Source organism: Cystoisospora suis (genome assembly GCF_002600585.1).
Source record: "Cystoisospora suis strain Wien I chromosome Unknown contig_5040, whole genome shotgun sequence".
NCBI lineage: Eukaryota > Apicomplexa > Conoidasida > Eucoccidiorida > Sarcocystidae > Cystoisospora > Cystoisospora suis.
In genome coordinates, this window is record NW_027157832.1 from 1 (window position 1) to 14,237 (window position 14,237).

The 14,237-nt window shown below is 54.1% G+C and overlaps 3 protein-coding genes across 3 annotated transcripts; 1 reads left to right on the forward strand and 2 right to left on the reverse strand.

Moving 5' to 3' along the window:
* On the forward strand, positions 1-6,866 carry CSUI_008795 (rna cap guanine-n2 methyltransferase; the record flags this gene model as incomplete). The annotated part of the gene is made up of 4 exons (XM_068068920.1): positions 1-1,307; positions 1,825-1,905; positions 2,548-2,606; positions 3,428-6,866. Coding segments are annotated over exons 3-4 (3,495 nt in total), but the record flags the coding sequence as incomplete, so codon positions are not given.
* Positions 6,867-7,176: 310 nt separating this feature from the next.
* Positions 7,177-7,918, reverse strand: CSUI_008796 (uncharacterized protein; the record flags this gene model as incomplete). Its single annotated transcript, XM_068068921.1, has 1 exon — positions 7,177-7,918. A coding segment is annotated over one exon (240 nt), but the record flags the coding sequence as incomplete, so codon positions are not given.
* A 485-nt stretch (positions 7,919-8,403) lies between these two features.
* CSUI_008797 (uncharacterized protein) lies at positions 8,404-11,581 on the reverse strand. The gene is made up of 3 exons (XM_068068922.1): positions 10,933-11,581; positions 10,161-10,214; positions 8,404-9,474 (listed from the first exon to the last, which is right to left on the reverse strand). The coding sequence occupies exons 1-3, from the start codon at positions 11,070-11,072 to the stop codon at positions 9,180-9,182; spliced, it is 489 nt and encodes a 162-aa protein (XP_067919103.1). The 5' UTR covers positions 11,073-11,581; the 3' UTR covers positions 8,404-9,179.
* Positions 11,582-14,237: the final 2,656 nt, after the last annotated feature.

A 14,237-nucleotide genomic window follows, 5' to 3' on the forward strand; every position in this document is an offset into this window, starting at 1 on the left:
AGGGGATGCAGGGACATGGTCCGAGGGCGCTGGCCTTGGCGCGGAGCAGGGCCGTGTATTTGTCTCTGGCTAGTGGTTCGCCGGCTAGTGTTGAGTCGAGGGGGTGACGGGTATGGTCAATCCGGTTCTGTGGCGGCCGGGGCGGATCCCTTGGTCCCCATAGACGAACGGTCGCTGTGGTGTGTGGAGCTTCGCAACAGAATACGAGCACCTGGGATCGAACCAGGGATCTCTCGCGTGTGAGGCGAGCGTCATAGCCACTAGACCACGCTCGCGCGAGGGGAGTGCTGTTTTAGTGAGCCTCGAGCTTCGTTCTGGCGAAGCATGCCGTATGGACGGCGAAGGGTCGCCGGGCGCGCTGATTTGGGCCCTCTTTGCTATCAACGGTGGACTCTGTCTCTTGTGCTACGTCGTCTTAAGACTATGAATGAGCGCCAGCCGGCTACTTCCCGACACGCAACCTCAGCGCCACTCGAGCGCGTGCACTCGCGGTCCAGTGCCGGGCGTTTGACAGGGGTTTCGGTCATGTATTAGACAAATCTCTAGTATGAAACGGATTTTCCCAGAGGGGTCCAGGCCCGGAGCCTCGCCTTGGAGTTGTTGTTTGGTCTTTTTCTCTGTCTTTCTTGTCGTGTGGTGAACAAACCCTTGCGAAAGGCCGATCCCGGCGTTGTTGGGTGTCCGTCTCATTGTCTCCACACAGACAGAAGCCATCGTAGGTTTTGATCTCGGTTCTTTCGCTGGTAGTCTCAGCCGCTGCCACACATTGGGGGCAGTTTTCGTCCTGTTAGCCCTATGGTAGTTCACTTGAGTGAAGCCTGTGGTGTGGCTCCCCCAGCTGTCCGACGGTGTCCGTTATGAAGGTGTGCGCGAAGTTCCGTACCGTGGCACGTCGCATTTTGGGTGACTGGTTAGGCCAAGGAGCTCTGCGGAAGGGAGGGGCAGAAAAGGGCAGTGGCGTCTCTCTTCGGCGCGCAGTTGGGTGTGCAGTGGATACAACGTCTGGTTGGGTCGCTGCTGCAGAGGGGAGGAAAGAGGGAAAGCAATGACGTTTACCAGTACTAATAGACGATGCCGGTCTGCCGCCGGCATGTGCGTCACACTGTAGTTCAGATCCAAGCGGATCAGGTTGTTCTTGAGGGTTCAGCCTCAGAGAAAACAACGCTGGAGCTCAGTTTGTCATTTCCCGGGTGTTTCTGAGTGTTTCTCCGGGAGCAGGTCGGCGTGTCGCTCAGCGAGTGGATTTCATTCTCGGCGATTTCCGACAGCTTGGCTCACGCGTATTTCGCGCCAATGTTTTCGACGGGGTAAGGCGTACGTACATTCTCCATTCTGCGGCATTTCACGCCCGTATTCTAGCACATGCGGCCGAAACCTTCACGGACGAGTGATACCTTGCTCAAAAAACGTGCCACCGCTTTGTTTGTCATCTAGATGTCTCACTCCTATCGTTAGAGACTAGAGCATGAGACTCTGTGTTTCAAGAGCGGAGCGAGAGGAGGTGTCTCGCACAGGGCGACAAGCGTCGGTTACGACTTCTCCACCGATGCGTGCACAGCCCATCCTCAACTAGCGTGTCTGGGCACCTTCGTGCATTAGGAGAGCAAAGTGATGCTGCTGAGTTTTCTCGGGCCGCACTTTTGTTGCGAGCGTTTCTCTCAGCAACGCCCTTGATTGCCGCGTGTACTTGTAGATCTCTTCTTGAGCACACTCTTCCAGTTCGCAACCAGTGGCATCGGGGGTGGACGGGACAGCCCGCGGTTTTGGTGTTGTGCCGGGTACGCAGTACCAGTGCGCCAAAGGAGCGTTGTCTCTTGCGCGCAGGCGTTTTTGGCGCCCCCGTGGGGGGGCCCGTCCTATCTCTCTCGGGCTGTCTTCAGTGTGCGGGAGCTCGACTCAGGACTAGTAAGCCCTTCGAAATCGGATTGCATTCAAACAGTCTTTTTGCAGTTAAGCTAGCAGCGTTCTAGCGATGCTAGCTGCCGAGCGGCGGTGTGTACCGACTCGGAAGCTCGCGAATGCACACAACACCGTGACTGCACGTTTCCAGGTTCAAACAGTTGTGCGCCCTGGTTCCTGCTCCCACAGTCGTGGCGATGCTGCATGCGTCCCTAGTAGGTAATTTTGCTGACTTTCTTCAGTACGTGCCAGAAACCGCCTCTGTTGTAGACAGGCAGCGTAGCTGCGTACAATGAGTGGGTCGCGTTAATCAAAGAAGCACCAGAGGTAGTGTATCGTCTCAGGTTGGCGGAGTAGAGAACAGCTCCGTTACCTGTTGGGGTTTTTTTTCCAACGCGAAGTAGCTTAGAGAGGGTAGGGTAACGAGGATGTGCCTGCTCGACTGAAGACAAAGTATCGGGACAGTTCAAGAATGCGTAAGTCTTCTTCTGAACAACGCGGCGGTTCCACGCTTCGTCGCAGGGCTTGCTATCCAGAGCCTCTGGGGTACAAGCCCGCTGGCGCGAACGATTACTTCGATCCTGGCTGTGACGGTCTGTACGTGTTTCATCTCAACGTGGGGTTACTTGCGTGGACCTGCTCTCTCAGGACATGTTTGACCTCTTGAAAATTGTCGCCCGTGTCACAGACGACGTTGCGCTCTACTTGTGAGTTCAAGGCGAGGGTAAACATAAGGCGTTCCTGAGAATGGGTGGGAACAACATGTGTAGTGAAGTCAGGAGAGTTCCGATCCTGGAAGTTTGTCCTCGACTAGCCGGCAGGTGCACCCGGATGCGCAGTAGGGTCATACGGCCACAGGTGAAGCTGGTTTGCCTGCGGCTCAGAATTCAAGTGGTGGTGCGAATCCAGGAGGACTTGCCCGGTCGTACCTAATGTGTGCACATAGTACTGTTGATATACCCCTAAAAACGATCCGGTGGTGTCAGTTAAAGGTATCATGTAGCTTGAGGTTTCGCTGAATACTTCACCGGCGGTGCGAGGCTTGCTTTGCCCCACAGTGTACTTGCGTCCTTTGTCAGTTTTCTTCATCTTGTGCTGAGACGTTCCGAGCACATTTTCTACGGGCGCTCGGAGTGTACGTTCAGTAAGAAGTAAGCTTTCAGAAGGAGCCTGGCGCTCTTACCGTCAACAGCCATTTGGGCCAGGCACGAAGTCGAGTGGTGAAGTTGCAGACAGAGAGAAATGCTGGGTGGAACGACGCATCAAATTCGTCCTTAGGCCCCGCAACATGCAATTATGCACACTTATGCTCGATAAGTGGATTTCTCTCCATGCACGCGCAACACCATACTCGAAGGTGGCATGCCTAGCATGTGCGTGAGGGGCCGCCCGGGGCTTCTGTGCAGAAAACTGGTTACTCTGCGAAACGTTTCGTACTCGCATGCTTGGCCCGTCCCTACGTACCTACACTCCGGTGCAGCCGTGAGAGCAGCTTTGACAGGCATCTTGGCAGCTTATGTGTCTTCAGACCTCGCAACACTCGGCTTCGAGACCTACAACGCATGGCGGCAGCCTTCACGGTTCACCGCAAACGTCGGCGAGAGTTGTCCGAGCAGAAGACGATCAAGGAACAACATTGTGTACAGGCTGACAAAGAAGCCGGTGAAGGATACGATGAAGAGGGGAAGCAGACTGCGAAGAAAGGCGGGTCGAGGGGCGGAATGCACGGCGGCGAGATCGACCCGAATCCTCCTTCTGCCGTAGTTCTGATGCATGTAAACCGGACGCAGTTCGCTATCAAAGCGCGCAAGCTGCGTCCGTCCACCACGCTGCAAAGTGAGGGCACGGGGACAGAAACGCAGATGACCAGAAGGACAGAGTTACAAGACAGAGGAGCCAAACAGGGAGGAACCTACCCAGAAAAGGGACCCCACACTGGACAAAGAGAAGAAGGCGCTGATACTATCCCATTAAAAAGAGCCCTGCGTAGGGTGGTTTCTTGCGTGGTGGCGTCTGAGCCAAGCGGCGGTGTCGGAAGAGAAGGAGGGCATTGTTGTTCGCCTCGCAAAGCGGGAGCAGTGTCTGCGTCATCGAAGGAGACCGGAAGGGAGCGATCGACTGCTTCTGAGGAAGAAGCAGTTGTCGCTGGTGTGACGGGAGGGACGAGAGGGAGCGAGGTAACCGGAGGGGAGGCAAACTTAAGGTACGAGAAGCGACAAGAGGAACTCTGTGCTGCTGGTGGTGAAAGGCAACCGCACTCTCGTTCCTGTCCCTTAGTCGCATGTCCACGCTGTCACCTCCTCATGTCAAAGTACGTTACGAATAGAGGGACTGTGCAGGGAAAAGAGGCGGGGAGAAAAGGAGACCGAGAAAGGGAAGGCAAAGATGGAGGAGTAGACGGGGAAGCCGCAGGACCGCCCTGCTCTGAGTTGACAGTTGAAATGGTGGACGGTACCTGCGAGTTCAACCAGTGCGGGTATCCGCTCGATCCGCAAAACATTTCATCACCAGCGCTGTTGCCTCTGTCCTCTCCTTGTTGGCGGTGGAAAATCGTTGCCATTTCTGTTTATCTAGGAGGCTTTGCTCGGAGGTTGGAAGAGGAATGGAGTCTCCTCAGCCTCTCAAGAAGCGTACATAATTCGTACTCTAGTGCTTTGTCAGGTGGTTCAACTGTCTCCTCGCCTTTCTCTCGACTGTCCTCTCCGCCCCTGTCGTCTGGCTATCCACTGTGCCTGTCTGGTTCCCCCGTCTCTTCTGTACAAAATGCTACAGCTACATGTTTATCTGAGAGTGGTACGGTTCAACATCGTTCTTGTCTGCAGCTGGTGAATTCTCCGCATGGACCCCAGGCATCAGACCAAGTGGGCAGTTTACTGCTTTCGCTTGTCCGAGCTGCACTCGATCTCTTCGGCATTCCTGTTTCGCCGCGTCTCTCGCGCACGTGTGGGGTGCCGCCGAACAAAAGCGTCGTCGGGAAAGGGCACGGAACATCCGCGAACTGGATAGAAATGTACAAAGAGCGCCTAAAAGGACGAGATTGCGGGAACGACGATGCTTTCTTTCCATGCGGCAGAACGAGGAGGCAGGATTGCGTTGAACAACAGGGGAGTCAACAGATGCCAACAGTGCTACGTGGTAGCGCTGCGTGCCAGCCATCTCCCTTTGGTACGCCAATGACCACGCTACTGGGTGAGTCCCTGCGCCAGTCGCCGGGTGAGGAGGGATGTTGGGAAGCGCCCAGCAAGGCAGAGTTCGCTGGACGACACAAAACCTCTAGTTCATCTTTCAGTTGTCTACAAGCTAATCCTGGCGATTGCTTTTCCCATCGCCACGACGTGGATTCCTGTCTCGCTGACAGCCGGCCCGAGGAACAGGATAGCCACACAGAAACCGGTCTGCGTTCTTGGTCTCCTTCCGCGGCTGACACGTCACCCCACGGCATGCTGAAGGAGAAGAATCTCCAGTCCTTATGCTGCCAACCACTGTTTATCCCCTGTGGTAGAGTGAGACCCTTTGACTTTCTGAGCAGGGCGAGAGCCTTGAATCTGTTACCTCAGGCTGAGGACAGTAGCACAGTGACTTATTTCCACAAAGAGACAAAATCGCTGAAAGAACGGAGTACGAAGAGTGCAGACAGTCGACGTGACTCGGGCTGTAGTCGGGACAGTGCACCCTCAGCCGGTGGTACTTCTACGCCACCACTAAAGAGCCCTCTCCCGCGTGAGCGTGTGCATTCACTGATCTATGGAATACGTGTCGACCCTACTGGCCGGGGTGCGAACAAAAGTGACAGTAGAAAATGCTGCAAAATCACTGAGAGCAGAGCAGTAAAAGAATCTAACGGCTGGCCTTGTCTGTGTAAGCGGAGGGATGAAGAGGAACACGAGCAGAGCTGCATGGCTTCCAAGAGCGCAGACGGCGCAGCGAATGAGAGAGCGCCTGAGGCACGGGAGGTCGCGTGGAGTGAAGCCCCAATGTGGTGGGTTATGCGTGCCTTGGTGAGAGTGACCCAGACCTTTCTAGAGGGACTTCTCATTTCACACGGAGGAGCCCAGACACGGGCAGTAGGCGCGGCAAGTCCGGAACAACACATAGGAGCTACAAGCACACAAGAGACAACCAGACCCGAGGAAGCAAACCAAGTAGTCGTCCCAAAGCAGTCAAAACGACTCAAGCTCAGCAGACAGATACAACTCGAATCTGAAAGTGAGGTCGCGACGGTCCCAGCGGTATGCGTAGGCGGAACATACAGACAGTCAACGATGAATGAGGGGGCACTCGTTCTGGAGGGACAAGGGGAGTGCCTCCAACACATCAAGCCGACATCCCGGGGCAAGACTGATCAGGCCGAGAGAAGACAAGTCAAGGTCCAACGTGTAGAACCGCCGTCCGAAGGAAATGGGAGTGGTCGTGAGGTCTTCGCCAACAGCGAGGGCGGTTACACTCTCGCTGTCTTCGTAAGATATGCTTGTACTGGACTGCTTTACGCCGTGTTAGCGCTGGTGGGTGAGTTTCACCTTACTGTACAAGCTGTAGATACCCGTCAGAATCTTCTGCTTGCTCACACTCCGGGTCACGAAACTACTGATGGCTTTTTGTTTGAGGTCTCACAGGCCCCAGCTGTTTCAGCGGTTTCTCAGGAACATGGAGAACCAGGCACTCGGAAAGCGAAAGAGAACGTTGCTGTAGGAAGTCGTGATCAAGAGTCTTCTGGCCTGAGCTCCCCCAGCATTGTACGAGGTTCTTTCCGACGGACGAACAACAACCAGCCTCCAACCTCCGACGAGACACTTGGACGGAAACAGGGCGTCAAGCCAGAAGTGAGAGGCAATCAAAGAAAAGAATTGTCGCCTGAAGAGACCGAGTGCGTTGCTGTGGAAGGCGGGTCTGCAGTTCGCATGAACGGAGGCAGCGGAGAAAATAAGGAAGCGTGTTCTCCCAGCAGTGATGCTAGAAGTAATTCTAGCGTGAGCTACAGGAGATCTTGTTTATGCAAGAAGGCAAGTTGTGCATACGCCTGGCTTTGGTTGTTTCTCAGTCATATGTGCTGGGTAGTAACCACTGAAGAGCGGCATGAAGTGCAGGGTCGAACGCAACCACTCGAGTATTGCATCGAGACGGCAACCGTTACAAGGGAACCTGTTCAGGTGCCGTCTCCGGAAGTGCCTGCCGGAGAGCATTACCAGGCACAAGCTCCTCAGTACTGCTGTCAGCGACTGCATAATAGCAAGGCGGTAGGCAAGCCATCGAGTAGAAGATGCCTTTCGTGTAGAGAGTGTGGCGTAAGTGCCTGTAAATCACAGCTCGATTCTCGGGAGAAGCATCCTCTCGCGGAACAGGTTAAACCTAACAGTTTTCCAGCGTGCGTTCCCCTTTCACGCGGTTGGACATCCGCGCCTGAAAATGAAATGGAAACAGTACGGGTAACTCCGCTCGCACAGGAATTCGTAAATGGCGCCATGAGTACGAGCGCGCTGTCCTGGATCCTCAGCCTCTGTGTTCGCAGGCTGCTTGAGATTAAACCTACTGTGAGTCAGGCCTAATAACGAGCATCCAAATGTACGTGCATGCAGTCTATGTTTCTAGAAGTCTTCCCAAAAAAAACTCGCGCCTTGACGTCTCCAGGAATCGGGCCTTGTTTCAAGCTGTTGAATTTCATCCTGACGTGGACTCGCGCGGAAGGCCGATGAAGTTGGTTCAGTAAAGGTGGAGCCCCGGCAGGTGCTACCACGTACGCGCCTTTGACAGAGACCCTAGCCGGTCTGGCTGACGTTCGTTTTACAGCCGCCCCTCGGTTGACGCGGCCCAGTCTGACGGGGGCCGTAGCACCCTGTGTATTGACTCTGGCTTCTGTCCTGCCCACTCCTCAAGCACCGTGGTTTCTCCGAAGTCACACATGTAATACAGATACGGATTGTTTCGAAGACGCCGTAATGACCTGGCTACTCTAAGCCAGTAAAAGTTCTCTCGTCCACGTTCATGTGCTGAGGCGTGCCGGAGGAGACTCCGACGGTTTCGTACCAATTCTTCGCTCCCGTCTCTCAAAGTTGCTTTCGTCGGCTCCTCTCCCAGGAACGCACGAAGACAAGGGAGACACTCCGTGGCTTGCTTTGGCCACTGACCTAGTGTGCACTCACGCTTTGAGGCCAGCGAACTGCCAGTGAATACAGTAAGGAGATAGCTTTGCCAAATTACATCCCGTCCCCGCGATTCCAATCTTCAGCAAGGGGTCGTACAAGGGTGCCTAGCTTTCTCGTAGCTCGATACTCTATGCGAGACCATGCTGAAAGGCCAGTTCTCTTTTTTGAAAGAAGACTCTGGTCGTGCACCTCTACGCGAACTAGCGCAGTGTATGCTTTTTCTCGGGTCTATTGGGCGTGGCGTCACAAACACAACCAAGACAATACTGTTCTAGCTGGGTAGCATTGCTGGTTCCATGGAAATAACTCGAAAGCAGAAAAGCTTTGCTTGCGTCGCTCCTCGACGAAGAGAAAACAATATAAACAGCACGCCAAACCAAACAAAATCCAGTGAAACACAGAATCGGGAAATCAACGGAAGATTCTGGAGCAATCGTAGCCTCCGGCCGCTTGATAGTGTCAGCTTGTCAAATCGAACAGACGATGTCCGTAGTTGGGCAAGCAGATTTCAGTCAAACCCGTCTGTACTGAACGCCTCCTCGAGACAAAGATATAGTGATGAAGGTGCTGCTTGGCTCCAACTTGCTCTGTGTCTCACGGCTCCCCGGGTAAAAGCTAATTGAGATGTTTCTGCCTTCAGGGAAGCTCGGACGACAGAAACATTCACCGGGCTCCTCCCCCGAACTGATACGGCGGGGGCAACTTAGGGTATCGCAGGAGAACCAGAGAAAAGATCCTTCTATTCTGTCTTTCGCTTCCCCCCTTCAGGTCCCCGCCCTCAAGTGAAATTTACACCTCTCTATGGTTATGTGTCTGTCGTATGAAATTCTCCCTTCTTGTTCTCTCCCCTTCAACAAACTCCGGAGACGTCCCCGCTTCACTTTGGCTTCGGCGTTGTCGGCACCAGACGCAGAAGTGTATCCGTGTCCCGACTTGGTTCGCTACTATAACGTCATACTTTCTCTACCCTTGGGCGTCCACGAAATTCTGTTGCTCCCCCCAGTCCTAGGTCGGCCGGGTGCGGCTGCTTGAAAGAAGGGAACGCGTAGTATCACATTTGGGGCGGCCGTGCTGCAGGCTCTGCTTCAGTCGAAGATGAACTCTCCTCTTCCTCGGCTTCTCTGATACTCTACTCCGGCCTTACATGCCTGGGTTTGGTCGAAGGCTTTCCCATTTGTATGGTACGAAACCATAACCTGGGAGCTTCAAATCCGCCTTAAGATTATCTGCGACTTCTTTGAGCTTCTTCATGTCACGTGCAGGAGCAACGGCAGGACCCAGGTCTGTAGATGATACGTTATACAGATGTTTCACTTCAGGTTTCAACGCGTAATGAGAAGAAGGAGAAGACGACACAATAATGTGGGGTCCACTAGGCCGGTGGCATTCACGCATGGCCAAGAACTCCTTCGCACAGTATGACGAATCTGGGCGTCTGAAATGACAAAACCGAAAGAGAACACATGGCGACACCGTTCCTTTTTTCTCCTCCATCTGTTCGGAAAAGTGGACACTGACACAGCCCCATAAGGAAACCACGAAGCCTGCTGCTTCCGCACGTCTTCCGCCGCGATGCCCGTAACAATGGCAGTCCGCACAAAGAAAGAAAAACCAGAGCTTACGGCAAGGGAGCACCTACGGAAAACATTACAGCCTCACAGTGTAGAGAGGATTACCTTGAGACTTAGTGTTCCCCTGTACTACTGATACGCATCAAGCAGACACAAAGAGGAGCGCAGAAACAAGCTTTACAGTTCTCTGACTAGAACTCCGGAATGCCCCTTACTTTTTTGCTTAGCGGTTCACCCTTAAGACATACATAGTTGGCTATAGATGCACAAATGTGTCCCATCTGGTCCCGCGGACGAGAGAGCACACCTACCCAGCTAGGCAAGAATTAGACGAGGACAGCACTGATATAGGCCTTTACATACTGGACGAGTTGGGATGACAACAGTTCAGCTTCAAACGGACGATCTATCTGTGTGAACGACGCAGAAGGAAAAGAAAACTAAGGTGCTGCTTATCCCGGTTCGCCACTACGAGTGTATGGATGCCGAAGGGATCGGAGAGTCAGGTTCCGTCTTGGCATTCAACGTCCTCCACATCCTGTCGTCGTACTTTGTGCATTTGACAAGATTCACTCCTTCGTCAATGCAATATGACGTCCCAAGCCTGCGAAAATGAGATGAAGAGGGTCAGAGAAGACCAGAGAGACTGAACAAGCCGTGAATACACATGCACTGCGGCATAGCCTTCGGTCTACAATATACAGGCCAGACTGAATGCGCGTACGCCCACCGCGGCAACAAACCCATGCGGATACCCACTCTTACAGTTGTTCATCGGGAGCTACGTGAACGCACGAACGAAGTACTGAGATTGTAGCTTTTACAGTAAGTCCCAAAAATAATGCACCACGTACGGTGCGCCTTTCAGGCACACTGAACGAGTACGGAGAAATAGTGTGCCAGAGAAAGCGGATAGAGAAAGTTAGTCTATAGGCCACCTATTTGTCCAGTAAATACAAGGCGGGAAGTCGGAGGTGCGGCGACAGCGGGAGAGGCATTGCACCGGTATAGTGGTACATACGTCCATGTCTGTGATTCAAAACGTCGTCCCCCCACAGGCGGCACGCAAACAAAAGAAGAAATGACTCAGGTCAGAAAGCGCGTCTGCTGAGCAAACAGGTAACAGGTAAACCAGAAAAAAAAGTGGATGCTTTTGCGGTTCCTCGTGAAGAGGACTGGGAACAGTAGGAAAATGCGATAACCCCGGAAGGAGTCCGGGAGCCCTCATTTACAGACGACACCGTGGCAGAGGGGTTGCAGTCCTGGCGCCCATATGCTGCCCCGCATTTACTTGGGAAGAGACCATGATCCGAGGGACGTACATGTTCTCGCATGCCCTGAGCTGGCTGTGGAAGTCGGTACAGGCCGAAAAGTTCCGGCCACTCTTCGAGAGACACTGGCGATAGTCCCCGTACAGTTGCTGGCACGAGGCCTGGTGTTGCGGTGATGCTTTGCTGGCCATCTCGACTTGGGAACAAGAGGAACGAGTCGTCGAGTTGAGGGCTGACGGTCCACCAAGAGCGCACGCAGCAACCCAATCACCTCTTAAGCGGCGGGGTGGAAGCGACCTCACGGGACAGTGAAACAGAAAATACGGGGAGTTGGCGTAACGTGAACAAAAGAAGAGGGTCAACAAGAAAAGGACGCTGAAGTCCAGAAAAGTCAGAAGCTCCTACGCGTTGATAAAGCAGTGCGTGCACGGGGTCAGCCTCGCAGAAGCTACGCAGACGGGCCCGTGAAGGTGTATTGTGCCGCTTTCAGTCGGCTGCGCAGCCTGGAAGAGTCAGAAGTACGAAAAAGCATGTGCAGGACGTACAGTTCTCTGAGAGCAGGAAAAAAGGCGTTGACTGAGGAGTAAGAGACGCGCGGACACCGGCGCATCGTCCTAGTCTTTCAGGACCGCACGAGAGGAAATCGCCAGTCGAACAAAGCCGCTTTGGCGGGAAAGTGGATCATCACCCAATTCATCCATTACCGTATTTGAAGCGCATGCAACCGGACATACAGGCCACTTTCTCCCGGGGGAGCCTCGCAGTCGCCTGCCTCCTCTGTTTTCGCACGCTCTCAGCATGCGGTTCTACTGACGTCTTCGCAGTCCAAAGAGTCAGTCTGTGGTAAGAGCTTCACCCAGTAGCGCCGCTTGGCAAATTGGCAGCAAGTGACTGTCTGAAACCCCGATACTGTTCAAACACCGGTTAAAGTTTCCCGTAGAAGTGTAGCCTTCGCGCTGGCACTGGCAACCGAATCCGTATTCTCGTCATCCAATCTATGAAAGCTTGCGCCTGCTTGGAGAAAGGTACTCTCGGTGCAAACCCTGTCTACACCCAAGCCTCGGATTTTCGTCAGCTTGGGGCCGTCTCCAGTCAACAGAACTGGCTCACGCCCATCAAGACAGCTGTCGCTGCCAGTGTTTTGCAGATCCATTAGTTTGCTTGGCCAACTGCAGATCCCGTTGTCTAGGAGATAGCTGTACGTTCACACGTGTGCCGCCCGCTGTACTGTAACAGACGGCGATGTATGTTAAGGTCCGGCAGTTCTTCAACTTGCGACAAGGGCTTGTTGTCACAGCATGTCACACTGCACAAACGCTTTCAGGTACGCGTGAGCACAGATTCGGCACTTCCTGAAGTCAGGAGCGCCGCGCTGGCTCCGGAAAGATGCTGGAGTGTACGCAACAGGTCTGCCGTGCAACAGGGTACAATGATCTCTGCTTGGCGACACAAAGTGCGTGCGCACACCCGCGAAACCGGCATGCGTTAGTGTTCCCTCGTACGAGTGACTTGGGTAGGATGATCCTTGTTTGACACACTCTCAACAGGTGTGTGGGCTCGTCAGTAGAAGGCCAAGGTACGCGATTCTGAAGGCCGCGATAGCTGACTGTACAGCGTTTGCTGTATGCAGGATGGAACCAAGTCCCGTGCACAGTTGCTTGCTGTCCCGTTACAGCCTTATTTGCTGAGAGATTTGCTGAGGTATTGATTCGTTTGGACTTAGAGAGCAGACCAGAGCAGAGCTGCTGCTTTCTCGGCGGGAAGAAAAGTGACCGTCACTTGTTACACCAAGCTCCGCGGTACGACAGCAGACGGTATGTGCCCGGCCCGTTTTGCGTTCTGCTTCTAAGCGACCTCCGTGCTTTTCTCAGTTGGCGCCCATTCTTCTTCTTTTTGTTTAGAAGCTCGGGCCTTCGAATACTTTCGTTGCTTCGTTCTCGTCAGTCGCTCTTTTTGAACGGGGTTCTTCGCGTGTGGCTGGTACAGCCTGACCGCGGGTGGACTGCTGCTTTCTGACAATGGCTCTCAGTCTTCTGCAGAGGTGTATGTTGGAGCTTCAAAACAGATGCTGAAGGCAGGTTGTTTTCGCAACGTACGGTGCGACCACATGGCTTAGCCGTTCACCGCTACGCAGCACGAGTTGCAACTCCGCACCTCACGGAAGGGTATCACCGTGCAGGGTAAGCACAGGCGCGTTGTAATAGCACGCTGACACTCAGGCTACGGAGATTAGAGTGGTCCTACGGGAGCCTCCTCGAGACACATTTCCACGGGCAATTGCGCGTTCATGAATCGTGAGTCCTCATGTGCAAACACTCCGGTGTCCTTGAGTTCTCCACCGCCGCGCCAGATTCAAAATCGACCCACGTTCTCCATGCTCAGTGCATCCAGTAGCCGGGAACGGAGAGTCTACACAGTTCGATCCGTTGCGCGTAGACTGGATGTTCGCAAAAATATGTGGGTGTCCTGCTGACGCTTACTTTTGTTCTCTCGGGACGCAGATATAACGCTTTCATACAGCAATCCGTGCACCAGTCTAGTCTTTTCGGGTATAGATAGGTAGCAGCCGCCGGCAGCTCCTTATTCTCCGTGACCTCCGCGCTTCGGTTGATGGACAAAAGAAGCAGCAGGATCGTTAACGAACACACAAAGATAAAGACGGATAAGTGTGGGCTCGGCCACATCCAGCAGGATCGAAAGCAACCGCGAGGCTCTCTTCCCACCTACTCTGCTGAGTAGCGGAGCGGACTACCAGTGAACACTTAAGACCCAAAGGGACACTGATAGCAAAGGCCCGTCCCGGCACCGACAGAAAGCTTGTACTACCGCCCGTAGCTAACTACCAGAGAGGCACAAACTGACTCTTCCGTGTTCCTCTGCCCATCGAGCCGGTGCCTGAGGCGACATCCCGAGGGAGTCACGTCTCCTGTTCCGCCTCCCCCGTGAGCGCGCTCCTAGCAACACCATGTACTATTGTCAACTAGTCTACTATGTGGTGTGCCCCGTTCTATCGGGGTATCCGAGCACCCGGCTGGTCTGCTAGGAGCCACACTTACAGAGAAGAGCACTTTTTCTCAGACAGGTGGACCCAACTGCCGGAATTTTTTTGCTAGAATTGCCGCAGCCAGTCAACTGCCAGAGGACCCGGCACGGGGAGCGACCAGCACTGGACGAGAGGAAACCCGGCACTGGGGGAGCAAATTCGGCAAGTCTCAACGACCCTCGCCAGACGGGGAGACTGCAAGCGCTGCTTCTGCGGGGGGTCTGGCGTAGTTATCAACGCTGGGTGGCTCGCCGGTTTCAGACAAATCGCCGCATGTGCACCGGGGTTTTTGCCAGCGATACTCCGACGTACG

What these genes read in the sequence shown, in the direction of transcription:
- CSUI_008797 (XM_068068922.1), bottom strand. Translation starts at nt 11,072, where the DNA reads ATGGCCAGCAAAGCATCACCGCAACACCAGGCCTCGTGCCAGCAACTG. An exon ending in CTCAGGGCATGCGAGAACAT is followed by an intron (nt 10,215 to 10,932) that starts GTACGTCCCTCG and finishes TCATTTTCGCAG; the next exon opens with GCTTGGGACGTCATATTGCA. An exon ending in AATCTTGTCAAATGCACAAA is followed by an intron (nt 9,475 to 10,160) that starts GTACGACGACAG and finishes TTGTCATTTCAG; the next exon opens with ACGCCCAGATTCGTCATACT.